This window comes from Tursiops truncatus, chromosome 19 (genome assembly GCF_011762595.2).
Source record: "Tursiops truncatus isolate mTurTru1 chromosome 19, mTurTru1.mat.Y, whole genome shotgun sequence".
NCBI classification, from domain to species: domain Eukaryota; kingdom Metazoa; phylum Chordata; class Mammalia; order Artiodactyla; family Delphinidae; genus Tursiops; species Tursiops truncatus.
The window spans coordinates 55,380,738-55,396,628 of record NC_047052.1 but is presented as its reverse complement, the minus strand read 5'-3'; the positions used below and the strand labels follow the sequence as shown (position 1 = coordinate 55,396,628).

General features: G+C 59.8%; 5 protein-coding genes across 6 annotated transcripts in view; 2 read left to right on the top strand and 3 right to left on the bottom strand.

Moving 5' to 3' along the window:
* Positions 1–1,846: 1,846 nt before the first annotated feature.
* Positions 1,847–4,643, bottom strand: RPL28 (ribosomal protein L28). 2 transcript variants are annotated; one of them, XM_033846137.2, is made up of 5 exons: positions 4,583–4,643; positions 4,161–4,249; positions 3,942–4,065; positions 2,192–2,310; positions 1,847–1,978 (listed from the first exon to the last, which is right to left on the bottom strand). In XM_033846137.2, the coding sequence occupies exons 2-5, from the start codon at positions 4,239–4,241 to the stop codon at positions 1,889–1,891; spliced, it is 414 nt and encodes a 137-aa protein (XP_033702028.1). In that variant the 5' UTR covers positions 4,242–4,249; positions 4,583–4,643; the 3' UTR covers positions 1,847–1,888. The 2 variants fall into 2 exon arrangements, with proteins under 2 accessions (XP_033702028.1, XP_033702029.1); XM_033846138.2 differs by lacking the exon at positions 4,583–4,643 and adding an exon at positions 4,415–4,459.
* Positions 4,644–6,092: 1,449 nt separating this feature from the next.
* TMEM238 (transmembrane protein 238) lies at positions 6,093–8,964 on the top strand. The gene is made up of 2 exons (XM_033846136.2): positions 6,093–6,636; positions 8,842–8,964. Exon 1 carries the CDS (start codon positions 6,093–6,095, stop codon positions 6,627–6,629), a length of 537 nt encoding a protein of 178 aa, XP_033702027.1. The 3' UTR covers positions 6,630–6,636; positions 8,842–8,964.
* A 132-nt stretch (positions 8,965–9,096) lies between these two features.
* Positions 9,097–12,301, bottom strand: TMEM190 (transmembrane protein 190). Its single transcript, XM_073796227.1, has 5 exons — positions 10,993–12,301; positions 10,867–10,902; positions 10,295–10,420; positions 10,130–10,214; positions 9,097–10,039 (listed from the first exon to the last, which is right to left on the bottom strand). Exons 1-5 carry the CDS (start codon positions 11,048–11,050, stop codon positions 9,841–9,843), a joined length of 504 nt encoding a protein of 167 aa, XP_073652328.1. The 5' UTR covers positions 11,051–12,301; the 3' UTR covers positions 9,097–9,840.
* A 46-nt stretch (positions 12,302–12,347) lies between these two features.
* KMT5C (lysine methyltransferase 5C) overlaps positions 12,348–15,891 on the bottom strand; it is a 27,511-nt gene continuing 23,967 nt past the window's right edge. Inside the window, exon 11 of the mRNA XM_073796223.1 lies at positions 12,348–14,281. Coding sequence (XP_073652324.1) covers positions 14,014–14,281 — 268 coding nt within the window. The 3' untranslated portion in view covers positions 12,348–14,013. The remainder of the gene's footprint in view (positions 14,282–15,891) is intronic.
* Positions 15,479–15,891, top strand: part of IL11 (interleukin 11) — a 3,179-nt gene continuing 2,766 nt past the window's right edge. The window contains exon 1 of the mRNA XM_033846132.2: positions 15,479–15,593. Within this exon, the coding sequence (XP_033702023.1) occupies positions 15,587–15,593 (7 nt within the window). The 5' untranslated portion in view covers positions 15,479–15,586. The remainder of the gene's footprint in view (positions 15,594–15,891) is intronic.

The window sequence follows — 15,891 nt, the reverse complement described above, 5'->3', positions numbered from 1 at the left end:
GAAGGGGGTAAGGAACTGTCCAGGTGTGTGGAGCTCCTGGGCCCCAGCACAGAGCTGTGAAGTGGGGGCAGGGTTGTCGTCTCTGCACAGGGTCCTCAGGATGGCAGAGACCTGAATCCTTGGCCCATGGCATAATGGCTGGCACATAATAGGTGCACAGGAAACACACCAGGAGCAATGATGTGGGTGACCTTTACCCATCTGAGCCTCGGTTTCTACATCTGTAAGGCGGGGATGACACCTGCTTCATGGCACATCTGGGGTAGTCAGAGAAAACAGCCACTCCTCAAGTGTACATGTATGTACGTATGTGTGTACACACGCACGCCACAGGCCCATGTGAATAGTTAGAGACGCCATCCAGCTTGTCATAGGCTTAAAACGCTACACCAACAGCTAATTACCACACTTACCTGCATTCTTTAACCCAGGGGTCCTCAAACCCCGGGCCGTGGACCAATACTGGTCCGCAGCCTGTTAGAACTGGGCTGCACAGCAGATGAGAGGCAGAAAGCAAAGCTTCATCTGCTGCTCCCCATGGCTCGTGTTACTGCCCGAACCATATTTCCCTCCCCCAGTCCCTGGAAAAATGGATTTCCACAAAACCAGTCCCTGGTGCCAAAGAGGTTTGGGACCGCTGCTTTAGCCCACTTAATTCTGACAAGAGGCAGAGCTCCAGTTACTTGCCCAAGGCCACACAGCTAGCAGCTGAGCTGGCAGAAGGACCCAGGCAGGTGCCCAGTGGCAGCGCCTACAAGGACCACGTCTCGGTTGTAATAAACACAAGGAAGCAACTAGGAGAACCGACGTTAGACCCAGCGGTCAGAAAAGACCTCTGAGGAGACAGAGCTGTGCAGCCTGGGGTAGGGCTGGAGAGAGGCTGCGCTGGAGCAGTCAGGAGCAGCTGAGGGCAGTGGGGAGGGCAGTCACCTGCTGAGAACAGGAAGCAGGTGAGGGACGGTGCTGCAGGGACGCTGGGCTCACCCCCAGTGCAGCAGGAGGCAGAAACACTTGGCCAGGTGGGCTCCTCGCCAATAAACGGCTGTTTAAGGACATGCCTGCTGGCAGGAAGCCTGAGGCTGCCACCTTCCTCCTGGGTGGCGGGTGCAGCTTATGTCCCCCTCTCCCAGGTGTGGACAGTCCCACAGGCTTCTGGACTCAGGAGCTGCACTGGTGCCCGTGAGTGCAGTTCTGGGCCCAGACCAAAGGCCAAGGCATGCTGAAGGCCCTGTCCACCCCCAAGTCCTAGGATGCTCACTTCACACCTGCAGAGCCCCCTGGAGAGGCCGAGCTGCCCCAGGACCCACAGTGGGAGGGGAGGGCCAGCCTGCCTCAGGCTGGAAGAGGCTGGGGTCCCAGACAGCAAAGACCCAGACTGTAAATGCTTCCTCCTTCAAAGGCCACACTGCCAACACTGCTGTGACACAGGCCACAGAACTATACAAAACAGAAGGTGCGCTGACCCTTGGTCTAGATGCCCACCCCTCAGGAACCTTAGACTAAATGTTAAAAAATCAAAAATTTCCACTTAACGTCTCTCTTGAAGCTTTGTCATGCATCAGCAGAGTATGAGATCATGCTGATTCTAGATTTTACTTAACCTGCAGTTCCTTTTTTTGCGGTACTGGACAATCACCTCTGAGCGTCGAATGTAAAAATTCACACCAACGCCAGCCCTCCGTGATGGGCAGAAACGATGGGCCAAGGACACACACAAAAGCTGGGGCTCAGCTCCCCCACCTGGACCTGGTCCCTCCAGACTCAAGACACTGGGACGACTGTGTGCTGCCGGCTGGTAGGGGAGCCCCTGGGGACATGGCCTGGAAGGCAAGGAGGTTGCGGCAAGTCAGCTGACAGCTTTATTGCATTAGGGAAGGGGACAGATTGCTCAGGAGCTCTTGGTGGGGCGGGTCCGCTTCCTCTTCACCATCACAGGCTTCTGGCTGCGCAGGATGGCGCTGGCTCTGCGGATGGCAGCCTGGGAGGCGAGGCGGCCTCAGGTCACCCACCCCACCAACTGTGCCCCCCACCCCCACATGCCTCCCAGATGGGCAACGTTCCCTCTTCCCCAGAGCGCAGGTCCAGCTCCAGTCACCAGAGGGCCGTCCTTCACAGCACTGGCCAGGCTCCCTGGGTCCCCACTGTGTAGTTGCCTCCACCACCTGGCATCAGCTGTCCAGCCCCCACTCACCATACGCAAATCCGGGCGGTACTTGTTCTTTCGGATCATGTGCCGGATGCTGCTGAGGGTGGCCCGGGCATTCTTGTTGATGGTGGTCCGCACATAAGAAGTGGCTGGCTTTCGCTGGCCTGGTGGGGTGGGGAGATGAGGAGCCCCAGGGGTCAGATGGTCTGGACCTTTGGTGCCCACCCCCGGGGGTGAGGGCACAATCCCACCCAGAGAACCTGAGTGCCCTGACTGTGTGAGCCTGGGAGGCAGCCCCATCTCCAGGCATCAACTTACAGGACAATGACGAGGACGACCACAGGCCAGGCCCTGCACCTGTATAGGCGTCTCCTCCCCAGCCTGTCCCTGAGACACAACACTGTTCATCTCACTGGACAGAAGTGGAAGCAGACGCAAAAGGACCAGGACTCCCTTGCCCAAGGTCCCATGCACAGTTGTGTGACTCCAAGGAGAGCCTGGGCGAGGTGGGCACTTGGCACCACGCTGACCAGGTGGCGAGCGCTCCCCAGAAGGCAGCTCTGGCTCCTCTCCCTTCTGCACCCTCCTGGGCCCTAGCTACCCGCTCAGCAACAAGTGTCTAAAACGCCAAGCTGTGAGGCTGGGGTGATGTGGAGCCACAGGAGGACCAGGGTAAGAAGAGTCCTGGGGAAAACACCTGCCCATCACCTGTGCACAGGTAGAGTTGGACTCCCCTGCCCAGGATAAAAAGGAAAACACCCCCTTTATTGTGCCAAAGAGCTGATGGGGTCCCGGCTAGGATCCTGTGCTCCTGGGTTTCCCCCCAGATGCCAAGGTCCCTGTACCATACTGGGGATTTGATGTTAGCCTTCTGACCCCAGAGGAGAGCCCATGTTACCTCCTCAGGTCAACCAGATTCCTGACAGCCGAGGAAAAGCCACCCAACAATCCAAGAAGGGAAAGCAAAGTTTTTGGGACCCAGCGCACCAGACAGGGTTCTCAAGAGTGTGGGAACCTGAGAAGCCCAAAAGCATAAACAACTGGTTGCTCCCGGGTCTGTGCTTCTGGGAAGGGAGGTTAACCGCCTTCCTCCTGAGAACAGAAGGCAGCAGATGTGGCTGCTGCTGTCAGTGAACAGGACACAGGGCTCAGAACCCAAAGAGAAACCGGTCCTAATCAGGGATCCGGGAAAAAGCTCATTCCTATCTGTTAAAACGCACTGCCCATCTACAAACAAAAGTGTTGCGGGTGTGGTACCATGACTCAGCTATTACCAAGATACACCCCTGCCTCCCCTTGACCTCCTCTAAGAGTCTAAAAGAGCCTGTCTGTGCCTGAGACACAGGGAAGTGGGATGCTGAGCGCCCCATTCTGAGTCCTTGAAGCCAGAATGGGAACCAAACTACTGCTTCAGACCCAAGCTGTCACTTCCTATGCGGGAGCCAGAAGGCGGCTCCCCATCTGTTTACCTGAATTTTCCCCCCGGTGGAGACAGACTTCCACCTGCTTCAAGGATTTATTCTGAAAACATCATCAAACCGTGCAACCCTGTAATTTAACCCTGACAAACACCCAGCGGACTTCAGGTGCTTTTAATTTCTCCACTTTTTAGATGATAAACTCACATACCTGGTGGGCTAGCTTGGAGAGGAACCAGCCCCCCAGGTAAACGTCCTGACCCCAGAAATCCTCCATTCAATAGCAGAATCACTCCCGCGGCCCGACAGTAAAAAACTACAGCCCCCTGCCCCGGATGGGGGTCTGTTGCCTGGGCCCAACCAGGGCAAATGCTCACCGGATCTCCGCTTCATGACCACCACGACCCCTTTGCCGTCCGCCGCCGGCTCCACGCCCACAGTCTTGCGGTGAATGAGCCCGTTGTAGCGAAAAGAGTTGCGGGCCTTCAGGTTATTGGGTTCCTGGGAAGAAGGACGCAACGCGGTCGTGAAGAGGAAGGGGGCACAACAATCGTAAAGGTCCCTCCCTCCGACCCAGCCGTCGGGGCCCCGCTTACGGTGCTGTACGTCTGCTTATTCCTCTTGATCAAGAAGCTGGAGCAGTTCCGCACGACCATCCACTGCAGATGCGCGGACATGGCGGCAGCTGCGGAGAAAGGGGCGCGGGAAAACGTCAGGGGCGCAGCAGGCCGACGCCGGACAACAGAGGAAGGCTGCATTTGGGGACCTGGCGAATGGGAGCACCGCGTGGGCCGAGGGCGCCTAGAAATTTGCCAGGCGGGGCTGGGCGGCCTAAGGTGGCGGCGCTAACCTGGGCCGCCGAGACTAACTGCGGGGGACGAGAGATGAGAATCCACAGCGACCTAAGGCGGCAGGGCCGGGGTGAAGCCAAGAGCGCGAGAGGCGCAGTGAGAGAGGCAGGCAGGGGCACAGACACCCGATGGCAGGCGCGAGAGGCGGTCACGCGGACGCAACTCACCTCCTCTCGTGGCGGCAGCCGGATACGGAAAGAGGCAGGCGGGGGGCGGGCCGACGACTTTAATAGCAACACGCATTTCCGCTTCCTCTCAGGGTACTCGCGCGCCGTCGCCTGTCCCCGCCTCCTTCCGCCCGCCTCCGAGGCAGCTCGTTCGGCTATTTCCTCCAGTCAGTCTCAAACCGTTCGGGGACTTTCGGAACTCTTCGGCTGGGGACCCGAGGGCGTGTTCTCGACGCGGAGTTGGTACAGTTCCGAGGGCCCTTCGTGTGTTTTCGGAACTCCACGGCTGGATTTCCGAGTGTGTCCCTTTCCAGAAGTCCCAAGTCCCCTTCCTCAACGGCTTCTCTCCAATATTGCCACTCAGAGCTTGGCACAGGATGGGTGCTCAATAAACATTTGTTTTATGAATGAACTTGTTAGTGCGTGAACTATTTAAACCACACAGGGACTTCGGGTGCTTCCAGGTTCTTCGTAGACCCTCGGCTATTCCCGACGAAGGCAGCAGGCTCGGTCGGACATTTTCGGAACTCTCCTGAAACACTCTTCCGAAGGGCGGCCGGCTTCCCTCTTATTGGCCCATGCCCGCTTCGAATCTCTTCGGAAACACTCGGTCTCCATTCGGCCACGTTCGGAAACCTTCGGCTAACCCCGGGAGCTCCCTCTCAATTCGCCTTCCCCAGTGTCCTCTTAAGCTCCTGCACTATTTCGAGTCTAGAGAGAAGCCGGGCGGACCCTTCTCGCAGACTGCCACCCATTTCCTCTAAGGGCGAGGTGTGTTTGGAGGAAAAGAGATTTGCCTGGGAAAGGTCTTGGTTTCTTTAGGGCCTGCATACCTGTTCGCCCAGCTTATTTCCTGTGCCTCGCGGACTCCGGCCCTATTCTCCCCCTCCATTCCGCCCTGTGTCACACCCGTTACACTTTAGGGAAGTTTATTTTCTGTTGTCAGGGTCCTCTTTAAGGGGCAGGGGCCTCGCCTGATATACCTCTGAGTCCTCAGCCTCACCAGCACAGGGCCTGGAGAGACTCCAAGTGAACAGAAGGAATGACGGTGCTTTATGTCACCTCCATTAGGGCACCTTGAGTTGTGATTACGTCCAGAAACTCCTTGAGGGCAGGGGCCTTGTCTGGCCCATCTCTGTGCCCTTGGACTTCGCCGTAACGAGTCCTGACAGTCCAGAGGCCCCAGGAGAAATCTGAGCAAACAGGAATGTTGGGGTTTGCCCTGCTGCCTCTATTAGAGCCCCCCGGATTTTCACCATGCGCTGCTTCAGGCTCCTTACGATGCAGGGGCCCTGGGCCGCACTAATCTGTGCGCCCAGCTGCCCCCAGCATCGGCTTCTGAGGGCCAGGGCGCCCTCGGGCCGGGCCCGTTCCGCACCCAGCCCAGCTCAGGTGACCAGGCGAGTGCCGGGCACACCTGGCTCAGTCCCCTGACCCCGCCCCGGACCGGGCCGCACCCGGAACGCGGAACGCTCTCCGTCGGAGCCAGCCGCTGCGGTGGAGCAGGTCCATGGCGGCGGTGTCGGCGGTGTGCGCCTCGCAGGGGCCCCCGCCGGGCGCACCGTCCCCGCCGGCGAGCGCGCCTGTGCCCGCGTCCGGCCTGGGCCGCTGCCGGTTGGCGCTGCTGCTGGCCGTGGCGATGGACGTGGCGGGCATGGCGGCGCTGCTGACCGGCGTGTTCGCGCAGTTGCAGGTGCGCGGCCGCGACTTCGGCGACCTGCTCATCTACTCGGGCGCGTTGCTCGTCTTCCTAAGCCTGCTCGGCTGGATCCTCTGGTACACCGGCAACATCGAGATCTCGCGCCAGGAGCTAGAGCGCGACTACGGCCTGCGGCCCTCGGCGCTCGCCCGCCTCGCGCGAAAGCTCTCCCGCCGCTGGTCGGCGCCGGCTTCCTCCTCCGCCGGCCGGCGCGCCGCGCCCAGCTCCTGGGGAGCGCGCCCCGCCGCCCGCACGCCCCAGCCGCCCGCCACCGGCTCCCGCCGCGTGCGCCTGCAGCTCGCCGCGCTCGAGGCCGGGCCTGGGGCGGCGTGTGCGAGCAAAGAGTGAGCCCGAGGTGAGGGGCGGGGAGGCGGGGAGCGGGGCGGGGCAGAGGGGAGAGGTGGAGGGACCGAGGGACAGGGGGGAGATGGAGGGACAGCGGGAGAGATTGAAGGACAGTGGGAGAGATGAAGAGACAGACGGAGAGCTGGAGAGGTAGTGCGAGGGAGGGAGGGAGGGAGGGAAGGACAGAGGGGAGAGATGGAGAGACATCAAGGAGAGATGGAAATGGAGAGGGAAAGGTGCAGAGACAGAGACAATGGGGAGAGAGAGACAGGTAGAGGTCAAGATTGGAAGGCAGAGAAGCAAAGACTAGCAGAGACCCAGAGGATGAAGACCTAGAGACAGTTGGCATGGGTGCAGACTGAGGAGAGACAAATGAGACCCTGCCCTCAGACGTGCGTGAGGGCTGGAGAGTCACCTTTAGCTCCACCAACACTTGGAGATTATTCGTACCTGTGCTCCAGTCCTCAAGGTGCACCGAGTCCTACTTCCCATTTAATCCTCCAAGTGTAACAGAGTCTCTGAGGTCTGGAGCACAGGGAGGACACTGAGGCCCCAAAAGGTGCCACCTCTTGCCAAAGGGGAGGTACCTGTTGCACTCTCCAGAGTGCACTCCTCCGCCAGAGACCTGCTGTGGCTCCCTATTGCCCTCTGGTCAAATGCAAGCCACTCGCTATGTGTGTGTTTGCCACATCTCAGCCCCACATCTCCTGCCTTCTCTGCAGTTAGAATGACCTCCCTCAGTCCACGATGGCCAGGCTGTCTCACACCAACTGGCCTCTGTCCATGCCTTCACCTACACTGGGGGTGCCCTTGTTGTCTGCACTCCACTCAGAAAACTTACCAGGTGTCTTCAGATCCAACTGAACTTCAGTGCCTTTCTCTGGGTCTTCACATTGTCTGAGTGACCCTTGTTATTGCTTGTATCACTGTGTGTTGTATGTGTGTGTGCTGATACTTCTCTCCCACCCAACAGGGAGCCCCTGGAGGGTAAGGCCTGGGTCCCTGGTGTCCTTGTTCTTAGCATGCCCCAGCAAAGAGTGAACTCAGGAAGTCAGAGGTTGAGGATCCGGTGGGTGGGTGGATGGATGGATGGATGGATTGGGTTGATGAATGAGTGGATGGATAGATTGATGGATGGATGGATGGGTGGATGGAGTTGTGGGTGGAGAGGTGGATGGGTGAGTGGATAGAGGGATAAATGGATGAATTGCTTGATGGATAAATAGGTGGTGGATGGGTGGCTGTAGTTGGATTGATGGATGGATAGATGAGGGTTAGATGGTTGGATAAATTGGTTGATGGATGGGTGGATGGTGGATGGATGGATATGGTGGGATTGATGCTGGTAGATGGGTGAATGTGGGGTTGTATGGATGTCTGGACAGATGGGTAAGTAGATAGATGAGAGGATAGATGGGTTGGTGGGTGGGTGGATGGATAAGTGAAACAATGGATGGATGAGTGACTGAATCAGTTTCTCAAATGGAGGTTACATAAAAGAATTAAATTCTAATGCCCTAAGACATTCTTTATAGGTGATGAATTAACTTTCCTTCTATGCATCCAGAAGGACAGTAATATACCCTTTTTTTGTGAGAATTTTGAAAATAGTCCAATCATATGCTATGTTCTGTGGTTCAGATGAGGAAACAGTTTATGCATAGATGAAGCATGAGCTAACACAAAATTTGGCATACAATGCAGAAATAACCACCTGTGGTTAAAATTACCCCTGGGAACACTTTACCTTGCCCAGAAGTCTAACACAGCTGGGTAGACCTCTGCTGCTAGAACCACTTGCCAGAAACTGGCCAAGCTGACCGGCCTGTAGGCCCCTCTTAGAAGGAAAACGGGCCTGTCCAAACACAGGACTCCATAATGGCAGGGTGAGGTGATTCCAGCCCATGAGGGACAGAGAACTGGAATTTTAACAGAGGGTCCCCCTCTCTCTTTTTTGTGTGTAAGTCTCTCCGTCTCTGCCTTTCCTTGCCTCTCATTCCCCACCTTGTACCACTGAGTTCCGGTGAGTTAAAGGCACAGTCGCTGCCGCAAGTCAGGGCACGGAGTAATGAAGGAGCCAATGAGCAAGTGCGTCAGTCAATTGTGAGGGACTGAAGCGGGAGGAAAGGGCTCCTTCTCCTGGGTGGTGGTCCTGGGATGCAGGGATACACGCAGGGGTCCTGAGCAGCCACTAACCCCATCCTCCCTCCTACAGACGAACGCATGGCCACACCTGTCAGGACACGATGGAGATGTGCAGCTGCCCCATCGCCATCTGGCTGCCAGGATGCCTACCTGTCCTCCATCTATCCTCCCCTGGATAAAGGGCTCTGCCTCACTGTGCTTCATATCTGTCTGGAGAGGGACGGCACTGGGGCAGGGGTGAGGGAGGGGCTGCCCAAGCCCTTGGGGACCTAGGAGCCTAGCTTCACGCTGTCGCCTCATGGAGGGGGACTGGAGTGGGGGGCAAGGATCTCAAGCCCAGACCCACCCCCTGAGTCCAGACCTCCCTCAGCCCAGGTTCCTCTGTTAGTTTGAGGTCCCCAGAGATGCAGACAGAGGGATGAAGACTTGCAAGATATTTGTTGGGGACATACTTATGGAGGGTAGGTTGGAGTAGCTCTGTTACCTGAGAAAGGAGGGGCGGAGGAAAGAGGACTGAGCACGAGGAGTCTGAGAGCTATAGTCGTCCGGGTTCGTGGGAAGCAAGGCAAATGCCTGCTGGCCCAAGGGCGGCAGGATCCCAAAGGCAGGCAGCAGAGGTTGTCAGGCAGCGGCAGAAGGACAGCTGAGGGGCACGGTGGTCCATGTCCCCCCAGCCCAGCTGCAGTCCCAGCCCAGGCCACCCACAACTCACCCCAAGCCCCTCAGTCCAGACCCCCCATAATCACAGCCCAGGACCTACACTCAACTCAGGACCCCCATCAGCTCAGGCCTCCCCCGATCAGCCCAAGCCCCTCTCAGCTCGGATCCTCCCCACTTACCCCTGGACCCCAGATGCCCGTCAGCTCACACCCTCCATGATCACAGCCCAGGCACCCCCCAAAACACACACACACACACACACACTCTCTCTCTCTCTCTCTCTCTGCCTCTGGGTCTTATCCGTCCCCTGCTTCATGTTTCTCAGAAAAGAGACCATGCATCTCTGCTATATCTGTATTGAGGGATCCCTCCAGGGGTGCCCCTAATCTTCCTCCTCCCCTGCTTCCGTTTATTCGCCCCCTTCCGTGCCCTCCTCATCAGTGCCCCCTGAGATGTCCAGGGCCCCCTCTGTGGGCATGCTGCCAATGGATGCCATCTTCTTTTCGCTCGGTGTCCGGTCCTTGGGTAACAGAGAGACGGTCTGGGACAGGTTGCACTTGCCCTTCATGAACCACGGCAGCCGCAGCATATCCCGTCGCTTGGCCCACCTGGCAGGGAGGGGACACCCTCAGCTGTGCCGTCCACCTGGCCCCGCCCGCCAGGGCAGGGGAGCCCCCCCGAGCCCCGACCCCACTCACCAGAACAGGCAGATGCTGGAGATCAGGAAGAGGAGGCCTCCGCACATCCAGCCGAGTGCCCACATGTGCTTCCTCTGCATGTTTTCTGCACAAAGCAGGGAGCCATGAGACCGAGGGGTCCCTGCCACCAGCCCCCCCCAGGGGCCCCGGCTCCCCGGCACACACCATCCGGCCGCTGGTGGTAGCAGACCCCGTTGCGGTAGCAGCATCGTAGACGCAGACAGAGATTCGGGTTCTCAATTGCCACCTGGCCCCCACAGCTCTCCCGTTCCCAGACATCTCCCTCACAGCCTGGGGACCAACGCGAGAAGCAGCTTCCTCACAGAGCCTGACCCCAAACCAGGCTCTGGGGCTGCCGGCCTAGTGCTTACTTCGTGCTGGACCCTGGACTCCAGGCCCCCAGCCCCTCCTTCCTCAGACCCAGGGGTCCAGGCCCCCAGCCCTTCCCCCCTCAGACCCAAGGGTCCAGGCCCCCAGCCCCTCCTCCCTCAGACCCCGGGGTCTGGGTCCCCAGCCCCTCCTCACTCAGACCCAGGGGTCCGGGTCCCCAGCCCTTCCTCCCTCAGACCCAGGGGTCCAGGTCCCCAGCCCCTCCTCCCTCAGACCCAGGAGCCAGGCCCCCAGGCCCTCCTCCCTCAGACCAGGGGTCCAGACCCCAGCCCCTCCTCCCTTTAGACCCAAGAGTCTAGTCTGGGCTCCTTATCCCCAGGGGACCCAGGGTTTCCTCCACTGCTCACTCCATGGATAGAAGAATCCCTGGATTCCATTCCCATCTGTGAAAGAAAAGAGCGGTGTTGGGAGGCTGTATGGAGGGTGAGGAGGGCCTCTGCTCAGCTCTCTGACCCTCTCATCAGCCCCCTCACCTACTGAGCCCTGCATTAGCAGGAAGAGGCCCAAAGCAGGGATCCCAGACCCCACCATGTCGCCTCCCCAGACTCCTGGGGCCTCTGTGGGGAGAGACCTTGAAGGCCATCACCCCAGCAACCGGCTTGCCCCACCCGCCTGCCCGGCTGGCCCCCAAAATTCTAAGTTCTATTTCTAGGGAGCCCCCTTAGCAATTGGGAAGAAAGAAGGGGGGGTCACACTGGCCTGGTCACACCTGGTTGCTAGGGAGTTGCTTCCTTAGCAACCAGGTGGAAGGGGCCTTGTGGGTGGGATGGGGCCCTGGCATTAGAAGAGCCTCCTTAGCAACCTGCGTAGAAAGCAGGTGGGAGTCTAAGACGTCTCCTCCCAGCCAACCAGGGGACCCAAGGAGTGGGCACCCCGAGACCTTCTTGCCAGGGAATCCCTCTGCTTAGTAAACATTCCTGAAAGGCAGCTCCAGGTGACCCAAAGGTTCCTGAGACCTGGTTGCCAGGGAGTCTTCACCCTAGCAACCAGGGGCAGGGGGCCTGAGGCCCAGAAGACCTCACTGAGCCCCATTGTTAGGGAGGCCCCCTAGCAACCAGGAGACCTAAGAGGGTGATGAGAAAATGGGGGTCAGGCCATAGGCCAGAGCTCTTGCTCCAGAGTCCCCTGGTCCCAAAGGCATCCAGGCCTCCTGATGGGGAGGGCCAGGATCCGAGAGGTCTGAGGCCCCAGGTGGTGGAGAGGGGACTCATGGGAAGGGAGCCCCTTCTAGCTCGGTCTGTTTCCCCCTCTGCAAACAGGGAAATGGGTCCGACTGGGATCCCCAAGCTTCTGGTTTGGTCCACCCCAGTGGTGGGGGAGGAGGTCACCTTGGGGGCTGGGGTGGGAACATGATCCCTCACTCTCCCCTGAACCTCCACTCAGCTTTCCAGCCAGTGAGGAGGGGACTCAGCTCTCCTGGGGCGGTGTGTCTTTGTGCCCAGATCCTGAGTCTGAGGGAAGAGGGGCTGGGGGTCTGGACACTTGGATCAGAGGGAAGAGAGCATTTGGGGTCAGGACTCCCAGGTCTGAGGGAGGAGGGGCTGGGCATCTGGACCCTGGGGTCTGAGGGAGGAGGGGGAAGGGGACTAGGTCTGAGGGCAGCTGTCCAGGAGTCCAGACCCCATTTCTCAAGAAGCCCTTTGAGGCTGCCTCCCGTCCTACCCATCTCCCGTAAACATCCTGGTGGGTGCTGAGTGGGCCCAGGGTTGCCTTCGTCAGAGATGACACAGGTCCGAGGGGCTCGGCAGGGGGCCGGGGGTGGGGGTCAGAGGGGTTGTGGGGCTGAGGCCGGGCAGCTGCTGACCGTTTCCTGTGTCAACATCATCTGGACCCACTTCCCAATTCCCGGGATTCCTCAGGGATCAAGGAGGGGGTGGGGGGGCGGGGCCGCAGGGCCCTGGACCGCGGCTTGGGGCTGGGGGGGCCGCCGTCACGGCCCTCACCACTAATGACAGGTTTGGGCCGCCTCTGCGGCCCGCCTGCCCCGTCACCCCCCAGGGGCCAGACAGGACCCCCCAGGGACAGACAGACGGACACACACAGACTCGGACCTGCTGACCTCACACCAGCCAGCTCCACCTCACCCAGGGGCCAGCACATGAGCAAGGACCCCCTGGGGTCCCCCGTCATATCCCAGTGGCATCTCCCCCCACGGCTGTCACCTCTCAGAGTCTCAGCTCCGTGTCACCCCCAGTCTTTGTCTCTGAACCCCTGAGCTTGTCTCTGCGTCTGTATGGGTCACAATTTTTTTTTTTTTTTGCATCTCTGTCTCTCACTCTGGCCTCTGTGCTCCTGTCTCTTTCTGTTTGTCACAGTCATCTCCTGTCATTGTTTGTGAGTCTCCTACCCTGCCTCTCCATCTCTTTACTCGTGTCTCTGTCTTTGTCTCTCCTTCTTGCTCTCCTTTCCACAGAAGTAGTCTGAGTGTCCCCAACCCTGGGGAAGACCCAGGAGTCCTGAGTAACCCCCACCCTCCTGTCCTGCACCCACCGGCCTCCTGCTGCCACAGTGAGGAAAGATGACCCCGCATCCCCGGGGTGAGAGGGCCGAAGCAGGCCGAGGGGACTGTCACTAGTCGGGGACTGATGACCCATGCCTAGACCCCTGACCTTCCCCAACAGAGCACTCCCCAAATTGCAGAATGGCCACAAGTTTTCTCTACCTTTCTTGAAACAAGGGTTTCGGACCTGGACACCTGCCACTTGGCTCTGAGGGAGGAGGGGGCTGAGAGCTGGACCCCTGGATCTGAGGAAGTAGGCGGCTGGGGGTCTGGACTCCTGAGTCTGAGGGAGGAGGGGCTGGGCTCTTGGACTCCTAGGTTAAAGCAATGGGGTTGGGGCCGGCAGCCCCAGTTCCCCCGGAGGTGGAAGGGGCTGCCATCACCAGATCCCTACTGTGGCTCTCAGGCTGGCCCCAGGCTCAGTCCCCCATCCCCTCAGGCCAGTCCATCTCCCAGACTGGTGGCCTGAGTCACCTTGGCTGGCCCCACCGGTCTTGGGGGGGGGCTACGTCAGTTCTCCCCTCACTGACGCAGCCTTGGGCCCCCCCACGCTGACTCAGCCGGAAACAGGCCCCCTGAGGGGCGGAGACCCAGTGGTCAGAAGCCTGGGTCCCAGCATGAGTAGGGGCTGGGGAGGGCCCCTGGGGGGCCCTGGCAGGGGTGGCCATGACAGAGAGGCAGAGGGAGCTCTTACCTGAGGCGATGAGGTCATGTCCCACCATGGGGGGGCTGTGACCTCACCTCCCTGGGGACCTGAGCAGTTGCCCCCCCAAGTGGTGGGGGATGGGAGGGGGAGGACTTCAGCCAGCATTCATCCTCAGAGCCCCCCTGCCAGCTCAGCAGTCTCAGGGGCGGGGAGGGGGAGGGGTGTCTGCGGGGAGACCTTTGGAAGTCCTTGTCACCTTCTGTCTTCTCACTACCCTCCACCCTTCTCTGCCACCCTTATCCTGGGGGTTGGGGTGCTCCTGGGGACTTGGGTTCCTGTCATGGTCCCTCACTCTTCTGCCGTGAATCCCCGGGGCCACCTCTGCTCCATGTGCCTGGTACTCCCTGTGTGCGTCTGTGTTGGCACCACCGTCCCCCGGAGTCTGTGTCTCCCACCCCTGCTCCCACCCCTCTCCGCATCTCCACCTCTCCACCTCTCCGCGTGGTGTCCTCCCTGCCATGTCCTGGTCTCCAGCTCCCCCCACCCATCCCAGCTGCTCTCTCCGTGTCTCACCATCTCCATCTCTCCCAGGGGCTCCCTCTTTTCCTCCGTCTCCCTGGATATGTTAATAAAAATCAACGGTGAGAACAGCAATAGTTCGCATTTACTGAGAGCTGGTTGTGTGCTTTACAGGCGTGAACTCACTGTATCCTCACACAGGCTTTTGGGAGGGGGTCGTGCCCGGGGTATCCCTATTTCACAGATGGAGAAACCAAGGCACAGAGAGGTGAAGCCATGTGGCCGAGGTCTCACCTCTACTGGGTGCCTCGATGCCTCTTTCTCTTGGTCCCTGTCTCTCTGCCTCTGGTCCTCTCTCAACATGTTCCAACGTGTCTCTTGGAGAAAGGCCCCCCCTCTCTCAGTCCCCACTGCTGAGTCCTCGTCATCTCAGCATCGGCATCTCTCAGAGGATCTCTGCCCCTTGGGACTTCTCCATCTCTGTCACCCTGCCTTGTGTATCTCTTTTCTGCCGCCTGCCTCCCCTCTTTCTGGCATGTCTGTCTCTGTCCCTTTTCCTTTTGGGGGTCTCTCTGGGTCTCTCCAGACGTCTCCTGCTGTTTTCATCGTGCCCCTCAAACCTCACTTTGCTCTCCTGTTTCTCTGCCTCTGCAGCGTGTCTCCTTGGCTGTCTCCATCTCTGCACCTCAGACTCTCCACCTCTGTCCCATGTCCCCATTTCTCTGTGTGTCTCTACCTCCTTGCCTGGGTCTCGGCCTCTCCATCTCTCTCTGTCCCTGGGAGTCTCTCTCTGTCTCACCTCCAACCCCCCAGGCCTGCGTCTTGTGGTCCCGTTGCCACCTCTACCCCATCCGCATCACCCCCTGCCTCTCCATCTCTCTGCCTGTCCTGGTCCAGCCGGACCCCCACCCTGCAGCCAGGCCCCAGCTCTTGAGCTGCGCGTGTCTGCCCCGGCGGCGGCGGCGGCGGCGGCGGCCGGCCGAGGAGGTGGAGGGAGGGGACGCCAATGACCTCACCAGCCCCTCTCCGACCACCCCCCCTTTCCCTTTTCAACTTTTCCAACTTTTCCTTCCGTGCCCTCCTCCGAGCGCGGCGGCGTGAGCCCTGCGAGGCAGCCGGCTCCGTCGGAATGGAAAAGGCAGGCAGGGAGGGTGAGTCAGGATGTGTCAGGCCGCCCTCCCCTGCCGCCTGCCCCCCGCCCGCCCGCCCCGGCCCCCTATATAACCCCCCAGGCGCACACACTCCCTCACTGCCGCGGCCCTCGCTGCTCACACGCACATGCCTCCCCTCCCCAGGCCGAGGCCCAGCTGACCCCCAGGGCTCCCACGGCAGCGGACAGGGAAGGGTTAAAGGCCCCCAGCCCCCTGCCCCCTGCCCTGGGGAACCCCTGCCCTGTGGGGACATGAACAGTAAGTTGGTTCAAGCTCCTGGAGGGGGGACAGGGAGGAAGGAGGGAGGGACCGTCGGCGGGAAGGGTGGGGAGCAGACAGACAGCGGAATCGGACCGAGAGACGGAGGAGAGCGAGGGAGCAATGGGGAGGCGGAGACGGAGCGAGCGGGAAGGAGATTCAGAGAAAGCAGGAGGCCTAGAGAAGGGACGGGCAGAGCGAGACATGAAAGGACGGATCAGAGACGCGGAGACACCGGCAGGGCAGCGCGAGGCAGAGAGAAATGGAGACTCACAGACAGAGACAGACGAAGGCCAGG

What these genes read in the sequence shown, in the direction of transcription:
- RPL28 (XM_033846137.2), bottom strand. Translation starts at nt 4,241, where the DNA reads ATGTCCGCGCATCTGCAGTGGATGGTCGTGCGGAACTGCTCCAGCTTC. An exon ending in GGTCATGAAGCGGAGATCCG is followed by an intron (nt 2,311 to 3,941) that starts GTGAGCATTTGC and finishes CCACCCCACCAG; the next exon opens with GCCAGCGAAAGCCAGCCACT. An exon ending in ACCGCCCGGATTTGCGTATG is followed by an intron (nt 1,979 to 2,191) that starts GTGAGTGGGGGC and finishes CTCGCCTCCCAG; the next exon opens with GCTGCCATCCGCAGAGCCAG.
- TMEM238 (XM_033846136.2), top strand. Translation starts at nt 6,093, where the DNA reads ATGGCGGCGGTGTCGGCGGTGTGCGCCTCGCAGGGGCCCCCGCCGGGC.
- TMEM190 (XM_073796227.1), bottom strand. Translation starts at nt 11,050, where the DNA reads ATGGTGGGGTCTGGGATCCCTGCTTTGGGCCTCTTCCTGCTAATGCAG. An exon ending in GCTAATGCAGGGCTCAGTAG is followed by an intron (nt 10,903 to 10,992) that starts GTGAGGGGGCTG and finishes TTTCTTTCACAG; the next exon opens with ATGGGAATGGAATCCAGGGA. An exon ending in CTACCACCAGCGGCCGGATG is followed by an intron (nt 10,215 to 10,294) that starts GTGTGTGCCGGG and finishes TGCTTTGTGCAG; the next exon opens with AAAACATGCAGAGGAAGCAC.